The sequence below is a fragment of the Engraulis encrasicolus genome, chromosome 17 (genome assembly GCF_034702125.1).
Source record: "Engraulis encrasicolus isolate BLACKSEA-1 chromosome 17, IST_EnEncr_1.0, whole genome shotgun sequence".
Lineage (NCBI taxonomy): Eukaryota > Metazoa > Chordata > Actinopteri > Clupeiformes > Engraulidae > Engraulis > Engraulis encrasicolus.
Genome location: NC_085873.1, coordinates 29,613,634 through 29,632,959, shown reverse-complemented (window position 1 = coordinate 29,632,959; position 19,326 = coordinate 29,613,634). Strand labels below are relative to the sequence as shown.

The following is a 19,326-nucleotide window of genomic DNA, read 5'->3' as shown; positions in this document are numbered from 1 at the left end:
AGTCAAGAGCTTTCAAACAACATCGAAACCATCTCTAGGTGTCTGTCCATAATATAGGATGAATGTATAGTGTCCAACCCTCTTAATTAAGATTTTTTTCATCTATTCCTCCCTTAATATTGTTACTAGGTTCGTGAAAATATATATGTATAAATATCGCCTCATGTTGTGGGAGACTCCTTCCGTACAGAAGAGTGGCAAGGGTAATAAAAATAGCATGTAGAGTGGGGCGCTGTGGTGCAGCGCGCTATGCCCCTCATTTTGGGGGGTTATATTGCCCACGGGGACCCCGGTTCGAATCCAGCCGGGGTAATTTCCCGACCCTGCCCCATCGCTCTCTGCCAGCCATTTCCTGTCTACTCTCACACCTATAATAATAAAGGCTAAAAAGTCCCCAAAAATACTTGCGGTCACTTGAGTTACTTGCAGGACCCCATTGTACTGTGCAGGCACCCTATCTTACAGTGACTCCCATACCCCTTCAGTCACCTGCAGGACCCCATTGTACTGTGCAGGGACCCTATCATACTGTGACTCCCATGCCCAAACCAATGAGATGCCTAGGAGGTGGTGAGTTTGAGGCCCCGAGGGGGACAGACTGCGCGGGAACCCCTGGGTTACACAGGGGTGGTGATCATTGTCCAATATTGAGGGCAGCATAACTGAGGTTTTCCTGCACAGTCTGTCCCCCTCGGGTCTCAAACTCGCCACCTTCTAGTCAACGCATTGGCTCGGGTGTGGGAGTCACAGCTAGATACCGCTGAGCTAAAGGGCCAGTCAGATAGCTCAGTGCTACCAATACTGTCTGAGGCTTGAGGCTTTGGGAGAGAACATTCCACGTCACACTCTGCTAGTTGACCTCTGTTATGCCCCCCCCCCCCCCCCCAACCTCAGTAATTGCCCCAGGGACCCTATTGTGACCATGGAAAGCTGTGTGGGGGGCCCTGTCAATGTCTTGTCCTGGGGCCCTGTGTGAATTTGTTCCACCACTGTTACTCACCCCTGCCATAGAGCAAAAGGAGAGGATGGGAGGTACTAGATTGAGTTGGAGCCATGCTGTATTCCCAACGGTGGAAGATGGGATATTTCTGACCTCCTACTTGCTGAAATGCATTGGAACACCTGATGAAGCGGAATGTTCAAGTCGCGAGCATGGGACCAAATCGAAGTACCCCGACTTCGAAATCGTGACGTCAACACAGCAATGACAGTGCACAGTGATAGGAATAGTTTAAGTTTGATTTGCTGGTTGGAACGCTTTCAAGTGGGAGGTAGCTGACTCCTGGTTGCATATTGGGAAGCTCCTACCACTCTGGAATGCAGCATTAAGACTTGAGTATGCATTTGCATTGGACTTGTGTTTTAAGTAGGCCTATAGGAGGACTGAAGTCACACATCACACATCACAGATCACACATCACAGAGATGAATGAGCGTGAGCCCCACATAGCCAGGATGGATTAAGGGGTCTGGGCCTGGGGCAAGGAATTCACAAGGCCCTGCACATACCTGTAGCAGTGGACAATTTAAATGATTTATTTTAACACTGCATTGACTGCAAATAGTCTATGGGCTGTGTAGCTGTAGGTGTTTTCAAAAACACTCTTTCAGAATATTCATCAATAGCATTCTGACAGCAGGGGCAGGGGCCTATACTAGAAAGCTGGTTCAGGATAAGTTAAGGTTAAGTTAAGAGGTAAATCATCTAATAGAATAGCTTTTGGGTGGGTTTTTGAGCATTCTATAAAAAGAATGTGTTCTATAACAATGCAAGATTCTATAATTCCATATTGTATTGAATGACGCCCAGAATTCTACAGAACTTTCACTGCCTGAACATTCCTGTCACACCGGTGTGACGGTACACTCTTAAAGGTTATGAAAATGAGGACTCCAGGCTCTTCTATTAGATGTTTTACCTCTTAACTTAACCTTAACTTATTCTGAACCAGTGTTGTAGCATAGCCCCCCCAGGTGTGCAACAGACAGATGGTCAAAATAGCCTTTGCCAGGGCTGGACTGGTACCAGCAACAGGCCCGGGAATTATGGCATAGACCAGTTCCTCACCCCCACACCACTCTACAATTATGATCTCAGTCTACTGTATGGGCCAATCACTAAAACAAATAGCATCAGTTTTACACTGGTAAAGGAAATATTGGCAACACAACGAGCCATCACCCCCTATCATCGGTAAATCAGTCAGTCTCTCCCTCTGGCATTTGCAGCTGGTGCAGCCCTATTATTGCAAGGCGAGCGGTCCACGCGTGTGGTGCTAAAAAATTGCTTGTCGGAATGGTAGTATGTTGAAAAGAAAAAATCATACCACCATTCCGACAAAAGAAAAAATGAAATTCGGAATGATGGGACGTTTCATTTCTTTAAAAAATGTCACTATTCCGACAATTGAACGCCAATGTCGGAATGACGTAAGTTGGAATGGCAGCATGTAACCAGGATGTACTACTAAGATGGGCTGCCTCATCTAAATTGTGGGCCAGTCTAGAAGGGAAAATTTGACATAAACAACAAAAAAACAGCATCGGCCCTGAGGACTGTCAGCCCATCGAGAAAATGCCCTGTAGGCCTATGCCAGATTACAGCTGGCCTTAGCTACTCTGTCTTTGAATAGGGATACATTTCATTAAATAAATACTGACCATACTGTCTGTAGGATATATAACAGAATAGAAAAATAAACCACAAATACTTTCCCACTCTGTCCTGAATAATAAATAATAGTGTAGAAGTGAGTGAGGAATTGGTAGCACACTACACTGCATTTCCCATAGTTCCCCACTGAATGCAATAGACCACCGCACACATGAGGAGTTGCGTTGTGCTTGTGCAAGATTCAAGTCTCTCTGAGGTTGATGGAGGTGCATGCTACCGGTGCCTTTGCGTCTGAGGAAAAACAAGACCTTAAACAGTCACGCATCCTTTACAGAGCACAATACGAGTAAGTTAGGCAATTCTGTGGTTGTTGACAGTGTTGTTTATAACTGCGCACTGACCTAAACACAAGGTACTCAGCTAGCAGGCTAGCTAGTCAGCCAGCCAGCCAGCCAGATCACGCTGCATTAGAACTAGTGAACAATAACCAGCTGGCGGAGAGCCTGTCCGCGATGGACCCTCAAGACACAGCCCCGGATTCATGGGAACAGGCGGACGATGCCGAAGCCCATGCATTGGACTCAGAACCGCAGTCTTCCTTCAGTTTTCTCAATGTAAATGCCCCTGAGTTTGTTCCAACCTTTTTTATGGGAGGCCCTTCGGTAAATCCTGTATCTGACGGTGAGTTTATGTGCTGTGTGCGAATTAAAATCTCAGTTTTCACGCAACGTTTAGCATTTAATTGCTGCATAATTGCAGCATGAGCAGTCCACACACATTGGATCATCAATATAGCTTGATGACATTTAGCAACTTGTTAGTGATATCCCAACAGCTGGCGTTTTTTGGGCTGCGAAGTTCCCGTTACATGGCGAACAGTTAGCTGCTGCTAGCTAATGTCATCCTCCAAACTCAGTAGATGACAGCTCGTGAATGCCACAGCTGAGGCCATTGACAGACTGCGTTTTTAAAAATGTGTATTAGCTTCGCAGTTGTGCCATTAGAAAAGGAAAGGTGGGTTGAGCTGGCTTAGCAGCTGACGTAATGCAAGTTGCTATAGCTGATAACTTCACGGAGAGTAACATTTTGGCATGTAGCAGCAGCGTTTTAAGAATTAATGTTTGGGAAGTGACGCCCATGCAACGGGCAAGGTGTCTGCTGTATTTTTATTCGACCTTTGTTGGGCCAACAGCTTTATTGTCTGTAAAAGCACCGTCATCTCCCAGACCTCTTGCGTTTTGGGTATGCTGTCATCACTGCACCTGTCTGTGTACTGTCGTCAACAGTGCGCATACATTCAGCATTTCATTTTCCTTGCCTGTCATTAGCCTTTGACATCTGCCACATTGTAACAAAACAGTGAGACTAGTTGTGGTATGACGTGGGCAGATATTGGCTATCCTACGGTTTATATTTTGCCAGCAGTACTTCTCTATTGTGATTTTATGAATATTAACCTGAGGCCTGCAGTGAACATTGACTGTCTCAGTAGGCTACAAAATATTTTTCCATCACATGTCCTGTCACTTAAGTAGGCCCCTATGCAATGAAAACCAAGTCACTGCTACCTCATCCAATTAACATACCTGTTTTTAATCCGTTACATGCACTCTTTCTTTCAGTAGGAGCGGATGCTGCTGTCAATAAGGACGCTCCAGAAATCATTGGTAAGGTTATTTTTTTCATTGTGAGGCCTTTATTATGGCACTGGTGTCATGTTTTGATAGAACATGACGTTTTTTTCCAATAAGATGAATGGGAAACTAAATAAACAATTTCACAGTCATTCATTCCCATGTGCCCTTGCTCTCTCAGACCCAGAGTTGGCCTGTAGCTCTTAAACTTCTGTATCTTGCCCCTCTGGCCATGTCCAGGCAGCACGTGGGCTAGCGTGCCGGCGTCCATCCTCCTCCCAATGGCCTGGCGCTGGCAGCCATATACAGGCCAACCAGAGCGGCAGTTTAAAACTAGCCCAAGCGATATGGCTCCATCGACTCAAGTTACAGGCCTTATTTAACTCCACGCTGCGCGTTGTCACTCCACTACCGCTGTAAGACAAGCCCCAGCCCTGGGCCAGGGTTGCCAGATGAGGCTGATGATATCCAGCCCTAAAAATGCTCAAAACCCGCCTGGAAGCACTACATCCTGCCCAATTGTATTGATTTCTATGGCCAAAATTTGGGCGTTTTTGTCTGCTAAATGTCATTTTTACCTGCAGACGGCCATCCTAAGCAGCCCAATCGGGCGGGAAACCACCCAATCTGGCAACACTGGCCCCAGCCCAGGGCACTTGTCAAAGGGTGGGGGGCAGGGGCAGGAATCACCCCCTACACAGCAATGCTGATATCCACCTGCTCTGACTCGGACTAGATTACGGATGAAAAAAAAAGTCGGTCATGTTGTAGTAGTAGCTTTTGTTGTGTTGGCTTATAAATGTGTGTGAAATACACAATCACGTCTCCAGCTAATTCTCTCTGTGTGTGTGTGTGTGTGTGTGTGTGTGTGTGTGTGTGTGTGTGTGTGTGTGTGTGTGTGTGTGTGTGTGTGTGTGTGTGTGTGTGTGTGTGTTTGTTTGTTTGTTTGTTACTAATGAAAAGGCATTAACCAGATAGCTTCTAGTTGCCCCCTGTTTCAGTTTTGGGTGAATGAACGAGTCCAGTGGGGAGCATTAAAACAGTTTTTTGTAGCTGATTGTGGGGAAGTTTTCTGAAGAAAAGGGGATCTGTGTGCTGGTCAGTGGGTGGGTGGGGTGCTTTATTCTTCAGACGACTCCCTCAATGCTCCATTCAAATTCTGCTTTAGCAGCAGCGCCAGTCACTACCAGATTATGTTCTTTGTCATTTAATGTCATGTAATGTAATGTAATGTAATGTAATGTAATTTGTGCCTTAACCTGGACAGGATAGTGAGAGTGTGTGACTGGAAATAAGTGGGAGAGAGAGGGGAAGGATCAGTAAAAGACATTGTGTCAGAATTGAACCCTGGTCCCAGGCTTAATAGTACAGCACCTTCGCCCACTGAGCCAACGTACCTCCATCCTGTACTTAATTCAGCAAGGAAATGAAGAATTGGATTGAACTCAGTAATTAAGTCAGTGGTTCTCAACCTTTTTTGAGTAAACGCCCCCTTGAACTCATCATAAGCCTCACAACGCCCCCTTGACCTCATCATAAGCCTGCCAACGCCCCCTTAGTATTGAAAAATAAAATGGACTAATGCAATCCAATGGCAATTAAGCCCCGCCCCCACTCAGCTGTATCCTACTCAATGCCCCCCTAGGGCTCCCCAACGCCGCCTGGGGGCTGTAGCACCCCCGTTGAGAAACACTGCAATAAGTGAATGTAGAGTAAGTTGCTGTCAAATGTGTGTCCTCCTTCGTAGCGGTGGAGAATGGAGAGACAGACGGGGGCGCAGAGGAGACCTGGGAGGAGAAGGTGAAGCCAGACGAGGAGGAGCCAGGAGGCGGTGGAGCGCTGGGGGAGAGCGGAGGAGGAGGAGGAGGAGGAGGTATCATTTATTGACTTCATATATAGATGGATAGATATGTATTTTTTTGACAGAGGTGATGCATTGATTTGCATTTACTGAAGAGCACAGGTCTTCCTACAGAAGATGGAGGCTGCACTTGCCGTTTTTCAGTGCTGTCATGAATTGCTGTGTCACCTGTAGTCTTGTGTTCTACCTCTATGGCTATACTGGTTACTAAATTGAAAGTCTTTGGTAGGAATAGGAGGTCTGGAGCTGGAGGAGGGTCAGGAGGATCTTGAGGAGGAGGAGGAAGAGCTGCTGGTGCCCAAGCCACCTCCTCCCAAGCCAGACGCCCCTAAAAAGGAGCACGTCAACGTGGTCTTCATCGGCCATGTAGGTTAGTACTACATGTGTGTGCTGTGTCTTTTAAAATATTATTAACGTAAAACCCTGCTGTCTGTTAAAAGTGAAATGAGTTTCTTTTCCATATGATGTACCACTGAAAATGTATACTGAGTGTGTGTCAACTTCATACAAATTTAAATTACAAAAAAAGTGAAATGAGTGGGGTTTTTTTTTTGGGGGGGGGTACATTGTTAGTGGACGAGTTTTATTTATTTCGATACTTTTTTGCATAAAATAAATGGTTGCTTTGTTTTCATGACTGTGGCCTTTCCCACTACAATGTCATGTACAGTGTTGATGAATAATCTACCATAAAATCTAAAAGATTATCAGACCCACCTTTTATTCCCCCTGTGTCTATTTCTTCTCTCTGCTTATTATTTATTGTGTCTTCTCGCTGTCGCCCTGAACAGATGCTGGAAAATCAACCATTGGCGGACAGATCATGTAAGTTATAGGTCTATGGTCATTACATGTTTAAAGGGGTATGCCACTATTTTGGGGCTTAATACAGTTAAAACCGTTGGAGGGGTTTATAAAGGTGTGTTATAAAAGTGTCTTATTTTTCATGTTAAGCGTTGTCTTGCTTTTGAGACAAGTTAAAAGAGGGAGTATGTAGCTAAGCTAGTGAAAGTCAATGGATCACACATGCTACAGTGATCCATTGACTTTCACTAGCTTTGATACTTACTCCCTCCTTAAAACAAGACAACGCCTAACATGAAAAATAAGACACCTTACCACCTGTATAAACCCAGGGCAACGTTTCAAATCGTATTCAGCCCCAAAATAGTGGCATACCCCTTTAATACTTCTTTAATACCCACCACCAAGTGTTACAATGTAATAAATGTTTAATACCCACCCAAGTGTTACAATATAATCAATGTATAACTGCGTGTTTGTTTGCATGCAAACAATGTTACTACTAACATATTAACTCACACCTCTTCCAAGTAATGATTATACAAATACTTGTAGCAATGTGCTTGCATTTGCAACCTAAGTAATTAAAAGGACTGTGTCGGCAGTGTCTAAGATGACACGTCACGTTCCCCCTTTAGGTATCTGACAGGCATGGTGGAGAAGAGGACCTTGGAGAAATACGAGAAAGAGGCCAAAGAGAAGAACAGAGAGACCTGGTAAGCAATTCAAAATGGCTGACCCTGCGGCTTTTCCACTTTTGCATATGTAACGGAGGCTAACTAGCAGAGTTAGCGTGGAACGTTAGTAAAACCTCCCTCCCGAGGGGATGAACAGGTGCAGGAACACCTCCGTCACAGTGATGCCGATGACCCGGGATGGGAGTGAGGTTTAAGGGGGAGAGTTTAACGGAGGCCAACTTGCAGAGTTAGCGTGGAACATTAGTAAAACCACCCTCCTGAAAGCCTCATACAGTGTCGATGCCGTTGGGCTGGAGGACTGGTCCTTTAGTCCAGCGGTATCGTGCTGTGACTCCCATTTCCGGACCGTTGTAGTTGATGAGGTCGCAGGTACGCATCCCTGAGGAGGACAAACAGGTGCAGGAGCACCTCCGTCACACACATGACAGTATTTCCCCCCCCCTTCACTTTTGTGTATTGTATTGTACTGTACTGAACTGTACTGTATGGTACGTCACTGACCGGCTATGAATTAAACATTTGGCAACTGTCAAAATTGTATTTTTGCATACTAACCACGTCAGCTGATGGTGACTGACTGAAGTACATTTTTAACACTTGCATCAATTAATTGTCTTGTCAGAACTATAATTCTCTCTGGTGCTGGACATAGAAGAGATCTCCCCTCACATCCCCCCACAAGGCGTTAGGGCATACCTGTCAACTTTGACTTACCAAAATTCGGGAAAATTCCCATATTTTAAGCCAAAATTCAGTAAATTTTCTATAGGTCAAAGCCTAACAGTCAACAGAGACTGATCAAACGGTGCGTTCTACTCTGCTTTTCAGCGCACGTTTTAAACGAGCATTAAGCATCAAAACAATGAATTAATCAGTTTCTCCATGACATTTTGTCGCTACAGTTGTCTGGGGCTCGTGCAAAAATTTCGTGCTGGTGCAGGTTGTGATTAGGTTAATTACATGATTCGCTGTTCCGAGGCTGTTTACAGCGTTGTATGAACTGACTGTTTCTGAGGCGAGTTGGCGCGCACACGCCTACGGAGCTCGAGGGTGACCGCTCGCATTTTCAAGGAACTTGGTGGCATCTGGCATAAAATCTACTGGCAGGTAGCTTGCCTTGATAAGCAAGAAGACCCTCTCAGTCTCTCTTCAGGAGGGGGTGTGGCCGCGCGGGCTTACTGACAGGGCCGTGGGGATAATTAGGCTACTGGACCGTCCGACGGTGTCTTTTGATAATGTGAAAAATCGGGATATTTCCGGGAAAAATGTAAAATCGGGAAGAATCTGGGAAATTAGTTAAAATTAGGGAGTTTCCCGGGAAATTAGGGATGGTTGACAGGTATGCGTTAGGGAGCCCTAGGGGGGGCGTTGAAAAGGAGACAACTGAGAGGAGTGGGGTTTAGTTGAAAATTGGGGCAATAGTCTGTTAGGCTTATGATGAGGTCAAGGGGGTGTTGGCAGGCTTAAGCTAGATTTATGCTTCGGACGCATAGAATCTGCGTCCGTCCGTTTTCTGTCTATGCGAGTCCACGCCCCCCTCTCAGAGGCTCTGCGCCCATCGTCGAGCGCCTCGAAAAAATTCTAACTATCCAACGGACGGACGCGGAGTACGCAGACAAAAAGGCACTATGATTGGTCGTCTCGCTACTTCCTTGTTCTGTTCTTGTGGCAGCGCAATGCCAGTAGTTTGCGAGAGCAGAGCTGTATTCTGCTAAAAACGTTATTAATGCCTTGTGTGTAAATGTGTGTAAATACACGGAGCTACAAGCCATGTAACAAACAATGCATCAGTTGAACACTCGTGGCACAATGCCTGCGGTTTTACTACCGTTCCTCCACCGAATGTAAACACACATCGGCAGAATCAACTGTCTTTACATGCTTGCATTTTCTGCTCGTGAAAACAGACTGGGTATGTCAAATAATGATACCAGTGCATTGCCTTTGCAATTTGTGTGAAAATACCTAGCTAACCGCGATAGAAAGCAACATTGCTTAATAATGACCGCAGTGCTTACAATGTAGTGAAAGTAGCCTAATCGCGCAATTTCAAATGTGGCTCACGACGAGACCTCGGACCTCGCAGAACTCGCAGATGCATGAATACAATGTTGGTTCGTGGCCACTCCCACGCGAGTTTTGACGAGCGCAGTTGCAGAAGTCTAATCTGACCTTTACAGTATGGTGAGGCCAAGGGGGTGTTGGCTTACAGTATGGTGAGGACAAGGGGGTGTTGGCTTACAGTATGGTGAGGACAAGGGGGTGTTGGCTCAACAATGAGAACCACTGCTGTACATCATTCTACTGTGTATGGCAAAACTTATGAACGTCCATGTTGGAGAATCAAACTGTTTTTCAAGCCCAATGCCCAAATATCGTGGAATTAAACTCTTTGGATAACATGACATGGATGACTAAAAATCTTCACAGACAAAATTACTGATGCATCAAGCTACCCAAATGCTACCATTTTCTTCCTTACTACAAACAGACTGATGACAAAATAAAATGTCTGAACAACCTCTCTGAATCTCTCTTCATATAACATACTGTATTTTTAGTGTTTTATAATGTTAGTCAATGTTGTTTATAATGTTGGTTTGTGCACAAATTGGCCAATGAACAACTTTGAAATATCTCCCCCTGCTTGGAGGAAATGGGTTTTAGGAGGTTCTTAATATACACAAAAATAAAATAACCACGAGTGAACTTGAACTGCTCTTCTGTTCTTATGGCTTGTCAATAAACAGTACCGTAAATGAGAAAAAGAAATACTTTGCCCTGCTCAGCTCAATCCTTCACCCCATTCCTCCCACCACTAGGGGTGTAAATAATAATCTAGAAGTGTCGATGCATCAATCCTATGGCCGACAATCGAATCGCATCGTATTGTAGGGCGCTCTTAATTATCGAATCGCTGGCCCCTGCCCGATGCCCTAGCTCCATAACATAATAGAAGTGTAAAAGTAATTGGAAAAAAAAATAGAATCAACTCGAATTGTATCGTATCGGGGCATTCTTAAGTATTCGGAAATAATCAAATCTCTGCCTTAAGAAATCGATTTCGAATCATTATCATGGAGGCTGTGAATTGATTAACACTTCTACCCACGACAGGTACCTGTCCTGGGCACTGGACACCAACCAGGAGGAGCGGGACAAGGGCAAGACGGTGGAGGTGGGCCGCGCCTACTTTGAGACGGAGCAGAAGCACTTCACCATCCTGGACGCGCCCGGCCACAAGAGCTTCGTGCCTAACATGATCGGCGGCGCCTCGCAAGCTGACTTGGCAGTGCTGGTGAGGCAGAGTGGAGACACACACACACACACACACACACTCGCACAAGCATACACACTCGTGCTGTACGATCGGATGCGCATACACAGGCATAGGCATACACATATGTCTTTCTGTAATTCTCTCATACACACACTTTCTCGCTCACACACATTCTCGCTCACATACATTTTCTCACACACACACACACTAAACGTGATGTACTATCACACACACACACACACACACACACACACACACACACACACACACACACACACACACACACACACACACACACACACACACACACACACTTTTGAGCACTCTGCAGTGAAGATGTGTAATGTGGCAGTGAGATGTGAATGATGTCAGTTCAGGGGTGGTTGCCCTCTACAGCCATAGCCTGTGGCTTTTTGATGGGTCCTGACTCATGTCGGCTGTAAATGACTGCCCAGAGACATGCCTGCTCAGCGCCACAAAACTCTTACAGCTTGTGTGTGTGTGTGTGTGTGTGTGTGTGTGTGTGTGTGTGTGTGTGTGTGTGTGTGTGTGTGTGTGTGTGTGTGTGTGTGTGTGTGTGTGTGTGTGTGTGTGTGTGTGTGTGTGTGTGTGTGTGTTGTTTTGTTTTGTGTGTGTGTGGACTGTGGAGAGTAAGTGTGTGTGTGTGCACGCTCACACTCGTGCAAGGTCTGTCAGGAGAGTGCTGAAAAATTGAGGTCTCAAAGTCTCTCTCTCTCTCTCTCTCTCTCGCTCTCTCGCTCTCTCTTTCTCTCTCTCTCTCTCTCTCTCGCTCTCTCGCTCTCTCTTTCTCTCTTTCTCATTTCTTACCTTCTAGCCATGCAGTCACGTTTATTGTATGTCTGTCTGAGAGCCCCTTATTTATAGCCCCTATTAGTGAATGGCTATAAATGGCTCTAGTCTTCGCAGAATTATTACCCGCTGTTAAAGAGCGCCGTTATCAGTCAAGAGTTCTTATCAGCCCACCTTGTTTATGAAGGCAGCACAAACAAATTATTATTATTATGGCCCTTAATGAGATCATCTGCTGGCTTTTGCTTTGGCTGTTTGGTTGGTATATATTTGGACAAAGAGTAACATACACGTACAGGGGTTGGACAAAATAACCGAGACACCTGTCATTTTAGAGTGGGAAGTTTCATTGCTCAAGTGGACCAGCCTGTTGGCTAATCTTCATTAATTGCACATTGCACCAGTAAAGTGAAGTGTAAAGATTCAATTGGCAGGGTAAGAGCACAGTTTTGCTCAATTTTTTGCAAAGCACACAACATTATGGGTGACATATCGGAGTTCAAAGAAGAGAAATTCTTGATGCGTGTTTAACTGTTGCATCTCGTCAAAGTTTGTTGGTGTTCATGGTGCGTGTCTGTTTCTGTCTACCAGAGGGCGGAGGTGCGCTCCCTGAGCGCTTTCCTAGCTATATCTGTTGCCTGTTGTGTTTCCCCTGTGCTTCATCACTGTCTTTGATATTGCTTCCATCAGGTGATCTCTGGCCGGAAGGGCGAGTTTGAGACGGGCTTTGAGAAGGGAGGCCAGACGCGGGAGCACGCCATGCTGGCCAAGACGGCTGGGGTCAAGCACCTGATCGTACTCATCAACAAAATGGACGACCCCACGGTCAACTGGAGCTTGGACAGGTGAGAGAGGCTTTGGCACCGCAGGTAGGAACTTATGGCGATTAACCACACAGTCAACTGGAGCTTGGACCAGTGAGAGAGACTCTCACCGCAGTTTGGAACTAACTTATTTCATTTGCTGATTTTGACGCATGTGCATGCCGCCTCAATCAGGTCAAGTGCAGGACAAAAGAGCATAAAATTATAGTCAAAGTAGACGAGCGCACATTGCTCTGTAGGGCTCTTTTTAACTTTTTTCATCGCCAGCCAAAATGGCCGGCAGATGCAAATCTTACTAGCCAATTAACACACTCACTAATGGGTCAAAATGGCTGTTAAGTTGGTCTTGTCTTTCAGAGAGGAGGATACCATACACTCTTGTCCACTGTGCTGAATTTTATTTACAGAAAGAGTGTACGGTATCTTCCTCTCTGAAAGTGATCCCGCTACCTGCACCTCGAAACCTCTGGTGTGCGTTGGTTTCCTCCTCCAAAAGTTGGTCTTGGTGTGTGTTGGTGTGTGTGTTGAAATTTCAAACTGAAATTTCACCAGCATTTGGCTGGTCGACTGGTGTTAATTTAGAGCCCTGCGTGCTGTGTATGCAGTGTGTACACCATCACTGCGAGCAGAGGGTTTGAACAAAGATGAGATGTGAGGCTTTCACTTGCGGCTTGGCTGAGAAAGTGACCAAACAGGCCAGCTCGACCTGACCCCGTTACCTTTAGTTTGGCTCATTTGGGAATCCGAGTGTGCCAAGTAGGCGAAGGAGCTGAGATTTTGACGTCTTGAAGTCGTTTCACCTTTCAGCTGGAAGCTGTTTCACCTTTTTAACCTTTCATGAAAAATATCTTAGGCCGTGTTCAGACTAGAACAGAGTGGATTTTTGAGAGATAGAAAGCCGAGGATGCTTTTCCTTCCTTGAGAAAAGCACCAAGGGTTGTTTAAAATCCCTATGACAACCGCTAGTTGTGGAGTGCTAACAGGCTACGTTGCAACTTCAAATACATTAGGTGACTTTTACTAGCATGAAGTAGTTGTTCATCGTGGCAGTGTTTTCAAAAGCACTCTGTGCTTTAGGGATACAATGTGAAACATCCACCTGCTTCTGAGGAAAAAAAACATCTAGTTTTGAAGTACATCATTGGGCCTGAATGAATGGGAATCTTTTCAGACTGTACGCAAGATAGGGCTGCACAATTAATCGAAAATAGTCGAAAATCGTGATAAAACCGTGAAAGCGGATGAGCGGATGAACCGTATGAGCGGATATCAGTGATTTCATGATCTGTCATCTTAAACATGCTTTACTGTACACCAAACACCCAGAGGCTGAGCTAGTGAAAAGACATTTAGCATAAACAACACCAGTGTGACTCCATTAGTGATGGGATGAATTAGTTAAAAATCTAGTTCCATATACTCCCAATTGACACAATCCAGTGCAATACTTGGGTTTTACATTTTTGTTTTCTCCTGACTGCGCGAAACGAATTCGAGACGATTCGTCTAATGAATTGCTGAGAGGGGACCATTCGAACAAAACGTTGGACCATTCGTAGAAGGCATGGGGCGTTTCGTGCAGTACCTGCGGATCTTTCGTAGAAGACCTAAGGACGTTACGTTCAACCCATGCAGACCTTTCGTGTAACTGGGCAGACGTTTAGTTTAGTCTGCCTATTTTATTAGCCTATTATTTTTTATATTTTATCAAACTTGTGTGCCTACCACCACAATGCAATGAAAACAAAAATCGAACCATGAACCATGTAGAAAGTGCGTCTCTATTTTTTTTTTTTTTCATTTTAGTTCAGGCTGCTTTTTTATCATTAGGCCTATTTTATAGCCTATTTTATAAATATACTATATCGTAACGGACTGCCTCTGCCTCCTCCGGAGTGAGATAGCAGCGTTACCCCCTGTGCACTACATGTGCAGCCTATAAAATGGGGTTAATTTCAAATGGCGGGTGAGACTGTCAGGAAGCAAGCCGAGAGAGCAAGAGAGAGGGAACCATGAAGTGTGCCGAGAAGATCACCATTCGCAAGAATCGCTAAAGCCAGACATTGATGTGAGCTGTTCCAAATTGAGAGCAAGCGCACAAGTCTGCAAACAAGGATTTTGCAAAAATGCACTACTAAAAATAAGAAAAGATATTCGTTGTGATGATCTGAGTTATTTCTAATGTGTTGATCACTGATTTGTATTCATTTTGGAAAGGTAGCGGCAATCTTATTGCTGCCTTACTGGCGCCCATCTCATAACTTAAAACTACAGTCGGTTGCACCGCTACAATATCGACGAAATGTTTTAAAATGTAGGCCTACAACAGTAATTTAAAGGTAAGAGATAATGTATTGTCCACACGTGACTATAAGAAAATATTTTCCTATGGGCGAATAACACCCCCGATGCCGAAGGCGGAGTGCTGTTATTCCGCTTCGAAGGAAATATATTTTCCGTAGTCACGTGTGGACAATACATTATCCCGCTTATCCCGCCTTTACCAACATTAGAAAGCATACAAAGTTAACCAGTAGTTTATAGTAACAGGTTTATTGCCATTTTATAGCGTGCACAAAGAAAGATAGTTCGTGGAACGCTCATAATTTAAAAAGAAAGAAAGAAAGGAGTCGCACACTGGAGCTGAATGCAGAATCAACAACTGTACTGTAACTGTAAACAAAGCCGAAAAAAGTAAATAAAACCGACAGACAGGTATGAGGCGCCGCCTAGCCAATATGTCAGGAATTGCATACACATCACCGCTAAAAGCTTGCACGTACCTTACTTTTCCTCGCACATCACCGCTAAAAGCTTGCACGTACCTTACTTTTCCTCGCACATCACCGCTAAAAGCTTGCACGTACATTACTTTTCCTCGCACATGCACCCGAAAGGTTTGCACGTACACTGTTATTTGCTTGCACTCGAACAGGAAAACGTTGTGCATACGCCACATTTTCATGCACGCAGTAACAAAAATCTCACACACAAACTACTTTGACCTCGCACACACACCACTTTTGCCTCTCACACATAACACTCATACGCACAATACTTTTATTTGCACATGCACGCCAAACGCTCACACATAATTAGACTTTACTTCGCACATATCCCACTTTTCTATGCACATACACCCTTAAAGCTCGCACACATACCAGTGTTACTACGCACATGCTTGACTTTTCCCTCACGCACATACCACTTTTTTCTTACACATCACTACCATTCAAAATCGAGATTTCAGATGGTGTTTATGACAGGGAAATGGTATGTGTGCGACGACGTTAGTGTTGTGTGTCTCTGAGAAAGTGGTGTGTGTGTGTGTGTATGTAAGTTGTAGTGTGTCACACAAAAAGTGTTGTGTGTGCGAGCTAACATGTAAATTAAGGGCCGAGCTCTTCGATACAAGACGTGCACGACTCAGAGCAGCCGGTTGAACCTAGTCATCAGTAGAATAACTATTAAGTGGTCAGTCAGTGCATGTCCGTTGTCTGTCTGTGTTATTGCATTCTGTTCTGTGGGGCATTTGAACTGGCACTTAAGGATGACACTGAATTGTGTTTAGGGGGCTTGTGGAGCATTTGATGTCGTGCGTAGAGTGCAAATTCTTGCGGTGTTGCTTGTCACTACTCCAACTCTGAACAGACATAGTATTTTTCTTGTTATTTATTTCTTAACAAAAGTAGTCACACGCATGATCAAGAGCTGTAGCTGCGCTCGTGGTGTGCTGTCCAAAACAGACTAGACCTCTCCTTCCCTTGCTTCGCAGCAGTTCTGGCAAATGCCTTCCTGGTTCGCAAACATGCAACGCATCTCATAAATTTACACCTTATTGATTTTATTCTCATGGCCAAACTTTCTGCCTTGCTTGTTGTCCCAGCCGGCCGCCGCTACTGATTAATAATAATTATCTTATATTATATTATTATATTATATTATTATTTTTTTGTTCTCCCTGGCTTCCTCGGAAAAATAACGCACGCCACGCTACTGCTGGTCAGTGGAATATTTCATCTGCTATCTACGCACAATAGCCTAAAGTAAATATAGGTAGCCCCAGTCAGCTGCAACTTCGAACCTAGGTCGTGTGACGTCTCCAAATGTGTTACTTTTCTAAGCTTGTGTGTTATCGGATGCGATGCCATGTTACGGCTTGTTGGTTTGGGGTGCCTTAATTTTTCATTAATTGAAAGGGTGCCTTGCCTAAAAAAAAGGTTGAGAAACACTGCAGGAAACAGTCTCTGCAACTGTTTTCGGTTCTATTTGAACATGGAGTCATGTTAATGTTTTAAAGTAGCCTATCTTTTCTGTCTGGTGTCAGTTTGGAAGAGGGGCGAGACATGTCATTCCATTAAAATCTGACATTGGTAGTATGTAGGCATAAACCTTCCCAGAACATATTATGTATGATAAAGATGACTTCAGCGCAGGATATCAGAAATAAACAAGACAGCGCAGATGGCTTTTAATTTTTAATATGGCCACATTATGCGTCAATACGCCAATGCGTATTAGGCTATTTATCATGAAACCTCAAATCGGAAGTAGCCTTGTACCCAGCACTTTTCAAACCTTACTCGGGTTTATGGTAATTGTCCGGGCCAGCACTTTTGAAATCAAACGGACGCCCTTGCCTGCATGACATGTCATTTGCATGATAAGAGCACGGACGATCATGGACATGCGATGGTACACACATAGCCACACACGCACACAACACGGTTCAGTTCAACGTTTATTGTCCAGCAAGCGAGCAGCGCAGTACCAGCTGATTTGCTCTGGAATCTCGAAATGAAAACTGACTTTTCTTGGGAAAAGTGTTGCAAGAACATTGAACCAACAGACACAATTGCTGAGTGTGTATGCAGTATTTGTAACGAATGATTCTCCTGCCAGGATAGCGTTGGACTACAGAATAACCCATTTACATGTTGAATGTTGAGAGGATGCATTTTGAAAAGTCGAAGACCTATTCACGAGGATATAATAGCTACCTTTCCTTGTCAATGTTCCATGCACTACAAAATATTCCAGAACCTCATCTGTGATAGGCTAAACACAATTTATCCAACAAGCTTGTGGATAATATTGCCACCTTTCCCCTCTCCTGCGGTAGCCAGTTGCCTTCTCAGAAGAAGCAATCTGAATCGGAAAGAGAGAGCACTGTTCAAGACCCGCGGCAAGACTGCAATTGTCATCTGGTTCGTGGTGTCAACCTTCAGCCAAAACGACGACAGACCCTTTTTTTTATAAGATAGACCTACCTTATTCGCAGCAGCCAAAATCAGTCAGACAATAAGTGCTTAACGAGTACGTGCAGGGTAGCGAATGCTCTTCTATCAGGGTAAAGTTTGCAATTGGAGAGGGGTGATTGAAGGGCTAAATTAAGTCCGAAATCAAAATGATAAAAAAATACGGTCGATTTATTTACAATACCCTACATGACAGAAAGAAAACGTGTAGGGGGTCAACTGAAAATACCCATAAACTGAGGACTATAGGCAACGTCAAAGTAAAATACAAACACGACATCAAACAAAGCTTTTTTTTAATGCGGTACACTTCAAGCGTCACAAAACCCACTGGTTAACAGCAGGTTTTACGCACACATTTCGAAGCGGTTAATCACAGATGCTGCTCTCTTCCTTGCTCTCCCTTGCACCCCAACGTACACTGGGTTTAATACACCCTGCAATACTGGCAAACTATTATTCAATTACCATTTCATTTGTTCATGCAAAGACGCGGCGGAGAGAGAACGCGCTCCTGTGCAGTGTTAACGTAGCGATTTAACTTCTCTCTCTCTCTCTCTCTCTCTCTCTCTCTCTCCTGTCTCTCTCTCCTCTCTCTCTCTCTCTCTCTACTGTAGCCATGGGCTTAACACAGGTGCATGGGTTCTGTAATGTTTTCAACACTGTTAGGACCTATATTGTTTTCTGGCTCATGCGCGAACTATTTGTTGTCATTCAGAATCAGAAACATCAAAGTGTCGGGAGACAGCTTTCTCTTGTTGCTGGTGCTTCGCATCTAAAAAGTTAACGGAAAGTCAGAAAACTCGCTGCATGACAATGTGCTCAATGGTCAATAGCCTACTTCTAGATGCACTATAGTCTACAGCCTAGACACGCGCTGCTCTGATTCAAAGCGAGCACAAGGGTCAATAGCCTACTTCTAGACACATTAAACCGCCCTGCTTTGATTCAAAGCGAGCAGGCTGTGCTTGGTCCCGCCTCTCTGCCCGCAGATGGGAGTAAAGTAACGGCGTAAAAGTGAAAAAAAAGCTTCTCAAATATTGTCTAGATAATTGTCAAAAAATGTAAGGGCGTAAACGTAAATTGTCAAAAAATGTAACGATGTAAACGTTAAAAAACCAACAACATAGCCCTACCAGTTAAAATGAGTAAGTACATTTTATTTATAGATTTACATGTTTAAATCAACAAAAAACAAAACTTAACAGCTGATTTACATATTTAAATAAACAAAACCCTTAAAATGAGCATTAAAAAAGCTGATTTACATTTCTAATATAGGCAGGCTGAAGAAAACCCGTTAAAATGAGCATTAAAAAAGCTGATTTACATTTCTAATATAGGCAGGCTGAAGGGACGTTTAGTTGGAACCTAAGGATCTTTAGTTCAATTTTAAGGACCTTTCGTAGGCTTTTGCGGTAGACGGAACGTCCTCGACGAAAGATCCCCTGCCTTATACGAATGGTCCAACGTTTTGTTCGAATGGTCCCTTCTCAAGAATCCATTCGACGAAAAGACCTGTACCCCGCGAAACTAGCTGCGC

General features: G+C 44.4%; 1 protein-coding gene across 1 annotated transcript in view; it reads left to right on the top strand.

Moving 5' to 3' along the window:
* The first annotated feature begins 2,810 nt into the window (after positions 1-2,810).
* The window catches only part of gspt1 (G1 to S phase transition 1), a 32,567-nt gene continuing 16,051 nt past the window's right edge, over positions 2,811-19,326 (top strand). The window contains exons 1-8 of the mRNA XM_063220584.1: positions 2,811-3,295; positions 4,237-4,281; positions 5,996-6,111; positions 6,341-6,479; positions 6,901-6,934; positions 7,552-7,629; positions 10,729-10,909; positions 12,392-12,546. Of these exons, the coding sequence (XP_063076654.1) occupies positions 3,127-3,295; positions 4,237-4,281; positions 5,996-6,111; positions 6,341-6,479; positions 6,901-6,934; positions 7,552-7,629; positions 10,729-10,909; positions 12,392-12,546 (917 nt within the window). The 5' untranslated portion in view covers positions 2,811-3,126. The remainder of the gene's footprint in view (positions 3,296-4,236; positions 4,282-5,995; positions 6,112-6,340; positions 6,480-6,900; positions 6,935-7,551; positions 7,630-10,728; positions 10,910-12,391; positions 12,547-19,326) is intronic.